At 33.3% G+C, this 14,462-nt stretch overlaps 1 protein-coding gene across 1 annotated transcript in view; it reads right to left on the reverse strand.

Moving 5' to 3' along the window:
- Positions 1-14,462, reverse strand: part of LOC106164100 (sodium/hydrogen exchanger 2-like) — a 61,880-nt gene that overhangs the window by 19,272 nt on the left and 28,146 nt on the right. The window contains exons 3-21 of the mRNA XM_086997212.1: positions 13,288-13,333; positions 12,953-12,994; positions 12,572-12,640; positions 10,697-10,778; positions 9,865-9,892; positions 8,927-9,039; positions 7,606-7,681; positions 7,096-7,172; positions 6,547-6,658; positions 5,961-6,042; positions 4,640-4,735; positions 4,004-4,125; positions 3,488-3,564; positions 3,170-3,298; positions 2,761-2,850; positions 2,219-2,284; positions 1,735-1,841; positions 1,253-1,327; positions 471-497 (exon numbers count right to left, since the gene is read on the reverse strand). Of these exons, the coding sequence (XP_086853338.1) occupies positions 471-497; positions 1,253-1,327; positions 1,735-1,841; positions 2,219-2,284; positions 2,761-2,850; positions 3,170-3,298; positions 3,488-3,564; positions 4,004-4,125; positions 4,640-4,735; positions 5,961-6,042; positions 6,547-6,658; positions 7,096-7,172; positions 7,606-7,681; positions 8,927-9,039; positions 9,865-9,892; positions 10,697-10,778; positions 12,572-12,640; positions 12,953-12,994; positions 13,288-13,333 (1,516 nt within the window). The remainder of the gene's footprint in view (positions 1-470; positions 498-1,252; positions 1,328-1,734; positions 1,842-2,218; positions 2,285-2,760; positions 2,851-3,169; positions 3,299-3,487; positions 3,565-4,003; positions 4,126-4,639; positions 4,736-5,960; positions 6,043-6,546; positions 6,659-7,095; positions 7,173-7,605; positions 7,682-8,926; positions 9,040-9,864; positions 9,893-10,696; positions 10,779-12,571; positions 12,641-12,952; positions 12,995-13,287; positions 13,334-14,462) is intronic.

Genomic DNA, 14,462 nt, shown 5'->3' on the forward strand with positions numbered 1-14,462 from the left:
GCCAAGGGGTTGTAAGGTTCTGTAAGTGATGAGCACAATATGATGACATCATACAAAAGTACACAATAAGTGGTGACTTAACACAAATGAGCACATCTAAACTTGTCATTCACAAAGAATTTCAGTTGGTGACATTACCACCAATATCATAGTATTTCACATCATGATTGTAAACATCCACTACTGATGTCATACAAATGAGCTCAACAACTGATGATGTCATCAACATGGCCACAAAAACTGATGATGTCACCTACTGGTACATGCAAAACATGAAATGCTTATGTCAAGCACAAAATTCCATGATGTTACCCTTCAGCACACTGAAAGATGATGTCAAAGCATCCTAACAACCGATAACAAAGGGGACATTCTGAAAGTTTGGGTTACAGTATGCACCAAGAAGGTATAAGTCAGTAAGGTTTGAAAAGCAATTCAAAAATAGAAATAACCTGTTCGCTGATACATACGGAGACTTTGGTGGTTCATCCCCTTCACTACAGGCAACAAAAGGAATTATTTATGAATTATGCCAATAATCAGTTATGTTTACAAATGATTTATGCTACAAAAATTAGATGATAAAGGAGCAAGCTTCTTTTTTTTTTAAGAAGAAGTTTTGAGTTTATATTTCTTCCTGTAAGAAACTTGGTAAGTGGTGATTTACCTTTAATTGATATAAACTGCTAAGAAAGCATCTTGAATGTATAATTTAAATTTTAACTACTAGTAGGTAATAGCATAATAGGGCATTAATCTCGTCTCCCGTGTCGAGGCAAAAAAAAGCAAAAATACATGATATTTTATCAACCCTGCAATCTGTCTAATTAAGATCATCTCCCCACAACCTAATCTAATCCTTCCTTTTATCCACCACTGTTACTGTAATTACACAAGCCCTAGCAGCATGCTATAGATTAGCTTCCCATGATGAACTTTTCATGGTAAATTGTCCTCCTGACCCCCAGGACTGTATCAAGTTGGGTTGGACTTACTTAACTGGAAACATTACTTCCAACATGATGACTATAAACCACAAACACTGCAATACTCAGAACTTGCCTTAAATACTATTGTTGATTTGATTAACATTAAAAACTTTAACAACTGTTGCTATACAGTTAAGATTTTTTCCCATATCCACACAACACAAAATTCTCAGTTCCACGCATGTGAAAACACTTTCTAACAGAACAATGGCAAACATGTACTAAATTTATAAATCTATCTAAAGCGGTGAAATAAAACTTACAATTCTGGGGCAATATCGATGCTGCTTGCCCATCTCTTGGCTGCCTCTGTTCCTGCAACGTTCTCATAGTGCTGCCTTGAAAGAGAAAACACAGAGATCTGTTGTCAAAACTTGAGCTGTTCAATACAGCCTGGTGACTTTATTACTTACATCTTATCTAAGACCCCATTCCCACACCTAGATCGATCTAGCAGAATCTTCCCGTTGCAGAGGGGTTTCTTGCTAAAATGCACTCAGCTTAGGTAGCTCTGATGTCTGGCATGCCTACTGAAGCTGTTAGGGGGTAATTAGTTATTGTTTACTTAAATGTAGGAAAAACTCATTTTGGTATCTGGATTATCATAAACCCCTACAGTACTTTTAAGGTATATTTCATAGTTATCTTTTTATATGCTCCTTTCATAATCATCTATATTAATAAAATACCCCATCTTAGAGTTTTTAATTTCATTATAATGTATAAAGCTAGTAAAATTTCATACCTTAGAGCTATTTCCTGGAACAATTCCATGATTTGTTCATCATGTCTCTGGGGATTGTTCTGAAGCCACTTCTTTAAGTACTGCAAGTCCAATCTATTGACACTTTCCTGAGAAAAGCGAAATACAATTTCCCTTATACAAACAAAGATCCAAGAATAGAATATTAATGAAGATCCAAAGATCCATGAATAGAATACTGATGAAATAAAACCTTTCCCTGTTTTCATATTTCCCCACTGAAGATGAACTGCTCCTAAAATGTGCTTCAAATTAGGCATTAGATTTAAAGCTACAGCAATTAAGTGAATAACCTGTTTGAATAATAAATGACAATGGGTAAATGTGGAATGGTTTATGTCACTGAAACAGAATAAAAGGTTAAGCAGTAAATTGTGCTGAAATGTGATAGGCGAGATGCATGGACAACTAAATGTGTTGGATGCGACAGCAAAATGTGACAGAATGTGTTAGGTGTGATACTTACCCTCAACCAGTGATCACCATGAGTTCCCATGATCTCCTCAATACCAGCTAGGACATGGTCTGTCACCTGGAGTGATACAATTGTTTCATACCCATGACGTCACCATAGTTAAGGTAAGAGAGTGACAATACCCAAAATTTTATCTCTTCCATATAACGCTGGCTTTACATAAGCGGTCTTACCCCCCCCCCCCCAGGAGAGGGTGCTAGTCTTGCCATTATATCCAACCTCTGACTATAAAATCTTTATCTCAAATATAACTTATTAATTTTCTACTTATTCTGCTACTATATCAGGATACTTACATTACAGATATGAAGCAGTAGTCAATATTTGCTACAACATGCTTAAGTTTACAGTATGGTTTACAGAGCAGAAAAAGTATTCTTCTTACATTTTACTTATTAAAAGAAGTAAGGGAGAACTGTTCTATCCCTTTACTTTAATTTTGTCTTTTACAGGAGAAAGAGAGAGTGAGAGGGAGAGAGAGAGGGAGAAAGAGAGAAAGAGAGGAGGGTTAATTTTGGAGACAATAAACTTACATGGTAATTAATCTCTTCACTCATGCTCACAACCTTATTTTTCTTCTTTTTGATCTGTAACAATTTCACCAGTGGCTTGATGGTACCACCCTGCAAAATAAACAATTTGATTTTTAATATTCATCTCATTCCAATAATTAAATGCAATACATATTTTTATAAGCATATGAAAATGATTACATTTTTAAAAAAATTTATTACTAGACTTGTTTGTCAATAGAGAACATAACAACATCATATGGAAAGGTGCTCCAATGGTGTTTGGGAGATCAAAAACCTTCATAAAAGTATGTCAAGTGCCCAAAACTATTTATTTATAATTTGTGTGGGAGAAGAGGGGCAGGAAATGGATGGTTTCAGATATGCCATTTTAATATACTAGTACCGTAGTACGTGTAGCTTCTCGTACCTGTATAAATACTGTAAATATGATAACAACCAGTGTAGTAGTCAGGAAAGCTCTGAACCGGGGCACATCATTCTCATTCAACATGGCCACCAAAGAAAAGCACACGGCTCCTCTAAGTCCGCCATATGCCTGAAAGTTGACATATTTTGTAACATAAATCCTCTCATCAATAACTCTGATCAGTGATATTGTGAAACTCTTCAGTTTCACTGAATGTAATTATTAGAAAGTTGGCATGTACTCAGATATATTAATATACTGAAATCAAAAACAGAATTTGATTGACAGTTCATGTCAAAGTATCATACTCTGTCTTACCATGATGAACTGTTCTTCAAGCTCAATCTTCCTGAGCCTGTACAGCTTATTAGCAATCAATGTCAGACCAAATACACCTGTAACATAGAGCAGACAATTATAGCATATGCCTTTAATTATTCACACACCCCACCCCCTCCCCACTTGCCCCGGCTTGGACTTGTAGGCCTCAGCAACCTATTTACATGGTCGAAAATATCAATTAGCTCAGTGCTTTAAGTACTGTTTAAATGTATTCTTACATGTTAGACTCTGGCACAACCATCACAATCTACCTGGCACAACTAATGCAATGTTTAGAACATCTAACACAATGTCTGGTATCTCTAACGCAATGTCCATACAAAATGATCACTTACTTATTTATATAATCTGATTTAATACTAAACAAAGGAATAGACTCCAGAGAGTGATCCCTGCTGTGTGCTGGCATGGTCTGGTCATGGAGAATGTGGCACAACCGTCACAATCTCTCTGGCACAACTGACACAATACCTACTCCAACTCCATACTTACTCATAAACCTGATCACTAAACAAAGGAACAGTGTCCAGAGAGTGAACCCAGTATGCCAGTCATGATCTGGTCTGACCAGTGTTAAACCCAAGAACATGAAGATCATACAATCACTGGCAGTACTGGAATAGTGATTAAATATATATATATATATCACAAGTATTAAGACCTGTATAAAGTACACCCTGAGTTTCAGAGTTTCTGGAAACTTGCCTCTAATATCAGCATGGCTTTCCTGGTTCCAGTTATTGGAGGCAACAGATGGGAATGTTGAGGTAAGTTTTCAAAAACATCTGAATATCAGTTGGTGATAAATTCTTGTATGGCATATATATATACATGACGTAGCACATAACCAATTTTTTTTTTCACATTTTTTTACTGACATACCATACCCAGGGGCCGATTTAGGCCGTCTTCTGGGTCTTCCGGAAGATGGTCAGATTTTCAAGTTTACATTGACGGGTATCTAATTTTTTTATGTCGGAAGACGGTCAAAAATGGAGGATGGATCAATAAAGATAACTTGGAAGACTCTCAGAACATCTCTGGATCCGCCCCTGATACCCCCCCCCCCCCTGCATAACTCATAAAAGCACATACATGTATTACCTTCTATCCCACCTTGCGTCTTACCTTAACATTTTGCTGAAGTAGGTGACGGTGGTGAGAGACTTGTGGGAGATGTTATTGAAGGCGTAGTGGGCCTGCATCAGGCCGCAGCAGCAAATACTGAAATGGATAGAGTAATGGAAAACTGTTGGTATTGCCACTGACAGTTTGTCACAAGTCACGGAATATTCATTATTTGTTGACAAAATGGTGTGGTCTACCAAGACACAAGTCTGGGTTTTAAAAAAGCTTCGTCTTTATCATGGAGCCAAAGACTTATGGTAATTACTCAATCTTTTCAATGGGCAAAAATGATCATACTTTCAGATACATAATTTTAAAATCACAAAAATCATATTCCTATATTACATTTGTGTTGCTTTGCTGAATAGAAGAAAAGAGTATCTTGCATTTTAATTTTGTTGCTACCACTCAAAAGATATATGTTCTAATTTTAAGAAATTATCTGTAAAATTCACAGTTTTCCCCCACTGAAAAGATCGAGCCATTACCATAGTCATTAAGATTTCTAGGAACTGCCTTAGGCCCTATCTACACGCCTCATAAGTAATTAATATATTCAATATGACATCTATCATAAATATAAGTGTGCTTGTTTGGTGTATGATTTATTTAACAAATAGTACCATACACAGTGAGAGGCAGATGGCACCAGCTTGCAACTGTATGTTAGCAATAGCAAGACTGGGTCATTTGTTCTTAGAACCAGCAGTAATAAAATTGCTGTTACCGTAGCTCTAAATATGTACTTAGCTTCCACAAACTACATTTTCCAACATTGCTTTCATCAAAACCTTATCATCAGCACAAACCACTTTCTAAATGCTCAGATAATAATTGCATCAGACTTAATGTAGACATTGCATGACTGTAAAACATACTGTGTGTAAAATGTGCTTCTCTTTGTATAATTTTGGATTAAATTCCTTCATTTTGGAGATTCTTTTTTAACTTTTCATTTCTGACAGTTACATTATCGAATTCCTAAAGAGGTGATTGCATGTTTTGACAACAATAATGACATCACTCAGTGAAAAAGATGTTTAGCCCATTTTTTCAAATAGCACCAAGCAACATATACTGAAATCTACTGAGTCATTGTGACCCAGTTAAAGAAAGAAATAAATCATAAAATTACTTATCACCTCTCAAAATAGTAAATATCATAACGCTCATATTATTTTTGAATTATTTTATGTAGCGCCATTTTCTAATTCTCTCAAACTGAAAACGTAGCAAAATATGTTTTTCATTCTTGTTTATAACCACTGTTTAATGTGTATGTCAGTTCTCAATAATCTCCAATACTTAGGGTCAAACTTACCCAATAATTCCTGAGAAATGGAACAGTTCTGCAGACAGATAGGACAGGTATGCCAGCAGTAGTATGGTCAGTGGTTCCACCACTGGAATTATCATTGGAATACTGTGTATTCAGTGTTAATGCATGTGATATATGGCAGGTAGCAATATAGTGTGTTAGATGTGAACAGAATGTGTTGAGTGTGAATATAATGTGTTAGATGTGAACAGAATGTGTTGAGTGTGAATATAATGTGTTAGGTGTGAACAGAATGTGTTGAGTGTGAATATAATGTGTTAGGTGTGACAAAATGTGTTGAGTGTGAATATAATGTGTTAGGTGTGACAAAATGTGTTTAGGGTGAATATAATGTGTTAGGTGTGACAAAATGTGTTGAGTGTGAATATAATGTGTTAGGTGTGACAAAATGTGTTTAGGGTGAATATAATGAGTATGGTGTGAGTAGAATGTGTTAAGTGTGAATATGCGACAGGTATGAACAGACAACGTGTTAGTTGTCAATATGAAGTGTAAAGTGTGAACAGAATGTTTAGATGCAGTTAGTGAATATAATCTGAAAAGTTTTATTTCATTTCACAAATCTTACCCCTAACATGTTCTGTATATTTAGTAATAACAGAGCTCAGTGCCCCAAACAAGATTCCCAAAACAGCACCGCCAAGACTCACAACAAAGAAGGCTGCCACAGCCAGAAATACCTGAAAAGACAAGAGACATTCTGGTCTATATATGGTTGAATTTCTACATCAGACACTGTAGTAAAAATTAATATACTAGAAATTATCTGTATATCAAAATGCATTGCCATAAAACTAATGACAAGTAAATTTGAATTAGTAAGAAAAAAAAAAAAAACATCAAACATAATAAAACAACTACTTTGTCCATTTATCCATATACTGCCACAGCTAAGACAAATGATAAATTTAAGGCACACTAATATTTTGATAACAGCAAATTCAACAAAATTGGTTCACCAAACTTATTTTAACAGTGACACCTTACACAAATTCACAGGCACACCAAATGCAATTTCACAGGCACATATACCACAATTGAACAGGAAGCAAAAGCACATATTACCAAACACATTTAAAATCGTTATTATCTTAATGCTGCTTCACATAGTTATTACCTGCCCCACATTTATATCTTCTGGAGGCATTGCATTAAAGGCTTTCATTGTATTATACAATACCACAGTGACAGCATCTGGAAGTGTGATTACTTTAGATAAATACTAAAATAATACATTTGGCTAAGATCTTTACTGTCTTTTGAGAATCACACATTTTATAGAATGTGATAGCACTGAATATTGCATCAGTGATCTATTTGACAAGCTGTCAAATTTCAAATAATACTTCTGAATCAGTTAAAGGATCAGTTGAACTACAAATGTACATTCACATGCATCATTTTATACCTTTCAATTAAGCTTTTTTCATGTGCATACTTTCAATATATTATCATCATCTGAAAAAAGACTTTAACAGTCCTATACCTCATAAATGATGGCTAAATTTAAACATTTTAAAATGTGTGTTAAGTTAGAATAAGATTGATGATGCATTATTGAAGCTGAACCTTGGTTTTCTCAAATATTCCTTACTCATAAAAAAACACATCCATCACAAAGACCTACCATTAAAAAGAGATTCACCAAAGACCAAGAAGTACAGTGTCTGGTTCACACCAATCTCTTGAAATATAGCCAACACCTGAAAGGAAAAAGACAGTACAGAATTTTTCTTTGTAACCTTCTTAAAATATGCACTTGATTTTGCTTGGAGGGGGGGGGGGGGGGTAGTTTGGGAACTATAATAAAATCAAAGACTGAGCACTTGTCAAATAGCCAAACAGCACCCCCTCTCTCTTCCTCTCTCTCAAAGTCAGATAAAGCTTTAATTTGTAATAGCAGGTATATTACCAACCATGAAATTTAAATTTTAGTCCCTCGCCAAATTTACTAACAATGTAACCAGAGTTGCCAAAAATTTAACATTGCTCGTACATAAAATAAAAAATCAATTAGTAAAAGTAACATCAAATACACAAAGTGCTCCACAGGGAATGTTGCTAATTGGAAAGAGACAATACTATCTCCCTTGGGCCAAAAACATTTACCATGATATTGCACAGTCTGTCGTTATTTGATCAATGGATGCAGTCAGAGATACAATCAGTAAAATGGCTTCATATATCATCTGGTGTTATTAAACAGGATTACCCATTTTAAACCATCCTATTCAGGTAAGGTTTGGGTAATTTCTAGTCTTTTCTACTTCCAGCCAAAAGAATAATGTCATCAATACCGTGTCTCATATTGATCAAGGCTATTGGTGATGGTTGAAAGAACTTGGAAGCTGCTTTCATAATTTTTTGTTGACAATGTGAGCATCAGTTTTTTTTAAAACTTGGAAATATTATCTAGTCTTGTTTAGATATTTTGACAAAAACATATTTATTTATTTATTCTCTGTGTAGATACCAGACATTTTAGATAAATGTTTGCACAGAGTGACCACTATAAGGATACTGATTTCAATTCTTTCATATTTGAAATCTTCCCTAATTCTCTTTTTCACAGAGATGCATATATCCAAATGCAAAGATCTATCATAAAATGCATATATTGACCAAAGCTATAATGGACAGAGAGACCTTAAGACAAACACCTGGGTTTTCTGATACACAAAGAAAAAGGCACACGATGGACAGACAGAACATCGACAAACAGCTGGACAGAAATGAACAGAAATTGAAAAGTCACACATTTTAATCACCTCATTATTCTTTTCCTTTCTTTTTGGCTCACAAACATACATGTACTTTCATAAATCCAAATTCCCTTGCATAATTGTATTATTTATAATAATCATCATCTTTAGGTACAAATAAACAGAGCCCTATTCTTATGGATAACAATCAATTTTGTTATTATTTAGTGACTGCTGTCTACTTACAGCCACTGGATCCACTGCCACTATGAGAGCACTAAACAGAAGACACTGGACAAATGTCACTGAGAAGTCGTCCCCCATGGCCCCTACTGACATCAGCCCATACAGGGTTGGACCTGGAGCAGAATGTGGTAGATGAGAATATATTTTTTCTTTTGCAAAAAAAAAATAAATAAATAAATAAACAAATAAAATAAATAAATAAAAATAAAAACAAAAATAATAAATAAATAAATAAATAAATAAATAAATAAATAAAATAAAAAAAGATTATTGTGGGTGCAACAGTATTTAGTGTATTGGGCCAGGAGTAAGATGTGTATGATGAGATCACAAAATGTGTTGAGGAGAACATATTATTGCGAAAGGTGTGATTAGGCATTACAGGTTTTGGACAAGGAGCAGAATGTGTTAGATGAGATGATAAAATCTCTTGGTAAAAACAGATTATTGTGTTAGGTGAGATATAGTATTAAGTATATTGGACCTGGGGCAATTTGTGCTAGATGGGACGACAAAATTTGTTGGATAAAACTACATTATTGTGATAGATGTGATTTAGTATTATAGGTATGAGATGGGATGGCAAAATGTGTTGGATAAGATCACACCCAATTCTGTTTGAAGTCTCCATTATGTGAACACCTTAAAATTAGAAGCTTAGAACTCAAAAACAGCTTTATAGATCATAGCTTTGTCAATAGTTTTGGATGTGTTGAACAAAATTATTATTATTATCATTATTTTATAATTATTCAAAATATTATTTATCTTTTGTTAAGGTCTAACAAACTTCTCTGTACACTTCTCTCTATACTTGATGTGATAAAGCAAACTGTTGCATCTACAATAATCCTATCCACAACACTGCACTATTTATCTTTAGCTTACACTGTGTGGCAACACAATAAATCAAAAGAGCATTAGTGGAATGAACTTACCTATTAGAAAGCAATTAATCACTGTGCCCTAAAATAAATGGAAATATGTTTCAAAATGTATAGAAAGGTTAACATATCAGCATATAGCAGATGAATAAATTAGATTGAAAACACATTAAACACATTAATAACCCAAGCTTTCTACTTATGTGCCTTTTCCAGGAACTAAAAAAAATAACCTGTGCCATTTATCTTACGCTTGATGACACTACATCAAATCAAAAGTGATTGGTTTAGGTTTTTTTTATTCCTGAAGAAGGTGCAAAAGCTGAGAGCTTGGGCATTTTATACCAATAATGTGATCTTAATACTTGCATTTTAAATCAAATTTATTTCTTATACAAAATCAACATGATGCTTATTATTAATCTTCAACATATACTAGATGTAACACAAAATAATAAATGTGTATTTAAGTGGTGCAATAATGTAAAATGTCACTTTTAACTTTGGATTCTATGAAACACTCCTCTTAGCATTACGATCTTGCAGGGTATAACAGTTGAATAATACAGACACACAAATAGATCTGGCCAGATGGACCTCAGTTTTCATCATGGTCAGGTTATACAATACAATTTCATTGGCTGTGACAGCTAAATGTGTTAGGTGTGCACTGTGAGTGCACTAAATGTAGCAGTGGATTGTGTTGGGTGTGCCAGTTCCTGTTAAAGGTATTAAGTGTAAAGATGATTTGTGTTAGGTGTGACAGCTGATTGTGTTAGGTGTGACAGCAGATTGTGTTGGGTGAGACAGCTGATTGCATTGGGTGTTTCAGCAAATTGTGCCAAGTGAGAAATGAGTGTGCAATTTTTATTTACACGGAACTTACAATCACTGCATAGAACATGACAGTTCCCACATTGTCAAAGAAGGTTCTGTCATACAAACTGTAGGCTGATTCCAGTATTATTCTGAAAACAAAAGATACTTTTTTACTTATACTTTATTTAGATAAAAGGAAGTGACATATTAATCAAACTGTAGATATCTATTTTATAGGTCATGCATAACTTTATATTTTAGTCTTCTTATAATTATAATCAATACATTTTCACGTATAAATCTATCTTTAGTGATTTAACTTTTCTTTACTCATTTTTGATTCATTTTCCCTTTTGCAGTTTTCTTTTTTTACTTTCTTACATCTGATTATTTCACTGTAATGAGAGAGCAAGCTCTGCTACAAATAGCATCTCCAGTCTGTGCCTTAAAGTTTCCAACACTTGGAAAACTAATAAACCACCAGCAACTTACACTCTCAAGATAAAATCTTACAAAATGGAAAATGATCTAAAGCAACCACTGAACTTTTTTGTAGTGTCGACAGACTAGTGACTTTGAAAAATCAATTTTTTAACAAGTCTGTCACCAAATCCACTTGTCAAAATGTCTTGGAGTTGTGGAACATGTCATAAACTGAAAATCTACATTCTGAGATTTCCCAAAGGACAGCACAAAGCCATTTGATGGGTTCCGTTGATAATGCATGAATGAATCAAAATAATTGACTGTCATCTTGGTTCACATTATCTACAATTTTAAACTTGTGTTACAAATTGATGATGGGCACCGTAAATATAAAATCTATATTTTCTCTTGCTTGTGTCAAATGTATTTAAAAAGAGTCAAGATAACTTGATTTCAGAATGACAAGAAAATATGTTCAACATTTCGCTGATCTAACATTATATTCAGCATGCTCATCATCAAAATCCGTTTTCCTCACATAAAACTTCTTTTTCGTGAAAACATTAGAAAAGGGGCATCTTGGAGCATTTTATCATCCTTCCAAAAAACCGAAGTATTTATTCACTCTCATTTTATGAAAGCAATTCCTGGACAGGCCTTTGTATCCAGAGTCCCCCTCCCCAAATTGGTCAACCTTAACTAAACATTTTTAATGGTACAGTTATCACTCAAGGGAGGAAAATTAATACTGCATTTTTAAGTCATAATTCCTTAAAATTATAACAGTCCTATTGAGTTGTAGCAACAAAATTACAAAGCAGGCTACTCTAAAAGTTCTATTCTATGCAGTAAAAGCTATATATTGTCAAATGCTATGCAGAAATGTTATTTTAGCATTTATAAAACTATAGATCTGACATTTCAACAATTTTTGTGCATAAAATAGATCAATTAATCACCATGTTACGTGTGAATATCAGGACTACTGTCTGGAAGTGAACTTTTCACCTGTGACACTTTATATCAGCACCATACAGCCACTTTGTAACTGATCTTATTTTAAGCCTGCATATTGCCATTGCCTGTAAGTGCTCTCAGATGGAAATTACAGTATGGATTAGATTCGTTAATACTAGTAAGCAATGGTTCCTGATGCCAAAGAAAGTAAGTCTATCCTTTCTGCAAAGTCTTCTTCGTTATAAGCATTATATTCCATGGTCTTCATGTTCCAACCATAATAACTACTGTTACAGTGCTTCACAAACCAAACATTAAAGTTTAAATACTGTTAATAGGAGATTTAATGTAAAAACAATGAAAAAAAAAATGAAAAAAAAAAAATAAATAAATAAATGAATAAATTGGGAACTTAGTGGAATCAAAATTCTCAATCAAGAAGGGAGTTTACCTGGTCATCAAAGGACTTCTCAATTACATTAAAGATATGAAAATATAAATATTTATTTGTAATATGAAAGTTTGAAGGAGCAATTGACAAACACATTAAGGTACTTACGGTGGTAAAAGGTAGAGGAAAAAGACATCTGGAGGGAGAGAAGTGGGGAAAAAATCTGCTCCGGCACCTCTGAAATCGAAGAAAAATCAATTAAATTAATAAAACACACACAGATTAATGACATATTGAAATGGTTTAAAAAAATGTCAGTATTGCTTCACAGGAACTTTTGCAATAACACCAATATGTTGTTCACCATTCAATTTCATAAATCCACCCAAAGTTATGACAACAGTACTGTATGGAATGTCTTGTTTTGAGGAAAGACTATGCATGCTTTTTCATCATACGACTGATACAAAATGAGTATGTTTGAATTTGTGTCATTTTCTGAATCAAAGCAACAATTTTTTTTCTGTGACGGTAAAATAATATACTCACGTTAAAATGCCACCCAAAACAGTCCCCAACACAATAAGAAGACTGAAAAAAATTATAAAAATTTAATTAAGTTAACCCAGAATGTTAGAAAAATGTATGCAAAGGATTTTGTTGGAACATTATTTTTCATCAGTAGTTTAAAAAAGTTTGAAAAAAAAAATCAAAGTTAAACAAAAAGCTTGTGTAATACTAATATAAGTGTACATCACAATATGTGTGCCTAATACATGTATTTTGCAAATAATAAAAATTTCATTTTTCTATTCATAAATACAGCAAAACAATATATTGCTTTTATCTTATGTTGAATTATTTGCTTATATATAAATACATACCATGATTCTGGTACAATTGATGATAAAAAGTTTGCATGATGAAAACCTGCAAAAATAAAAAAAAAAAGATAAAAATCATATTTAAATTTCTGTGTGAATTATATGCCAATTTTCTACAAAAAGGATACCTTCAAAGAAAATTTTCTAAAAATGGTCAAAAATGCTCTAAAAATATATCCAAAGTCAAAGTCTTCTTCATTATCTCCTGCAGAGATCAACTGTGTCCTCCACAAAACATGTTTCAATCAATCTTCCCTTAATTCTTATGGAAATAATTTGATTAATTCCAATTTTTACTCAAAAGAGCCAATTTGATCAGCACTATCTACAGAACCTGCTTCAACATAATCGAAAAAAGTCTCAAAAGCGATGACCAGCCATCATCAATCTTTTCTTCGCCTTATTGATGGTGACTTGTGTATTAGAGTGAAGAAACCATTGATCCACCATATCAATACATAAAGACAAAGTGGTCTGGGTAATTTCCGTACTAATAGCTGATGAAATATAGTATGGGAACTAAATTGCGTATTATTTCTTCTGTTTCCATGGCCATTTCATTATGTGACGAGCCTGTGTATATTTATCTTTATGCCTTGCTTATTTTTTCATCCACTATAAGTGCTTTTTTGTCTGAGTATGACACTATTTCCTAATTAATCACCCTACTTCATCAATATTCTCTTCATAAAACAGTAGAGTATGTTGCTGCAATACAATGTTGCATTATAACCCCCAAATGCTTTGATTGAGAATCTTTAATTTGTTATCTGAAAGGAAATTCTGCAGTTTTATATGCAAATTTTATCTAAAAAATTTTATATGTATTTTCATCTAAAATGTGCTCCTAACTAACTAAAATGTATTTATTATAACATTCTTTATCACAGAAAGCAATCATAAATCAGTAATATATATTCTAAAAACTAGCTACATAAATCATTGTAACTATTATCATTAAGCAAAACGTAATGCATAAATAATAAAGTGTAACAACAGTTAAAACATCATTATCCTTTCATTAGTATGTACTCACAAATATTATTGTGCACTTAACAGATTTCAACTAAATTTGTTCCTCCAAAACAATAAATTTAAATTAATTGAATTTAATTTGCAAATTGAATAAGAAAGATTCATGGAAAGTTTAATACAAGTATGAAATTTACTAGCTA

Source organism: Lingula anatina, chromosome 10 (assembly GCF_051362555.1).
Source record: "Lingula anatina isolate TDL-2025a chromosome 10, LinAna3.0, whole genome shotgun sequence".
NCBI classification, from domain to species: Eukaryota; Metazoa; Brachiopoda; class Lingulata; order Lingulida; family Lingulidae; genus Lingula; species Lingula anatina.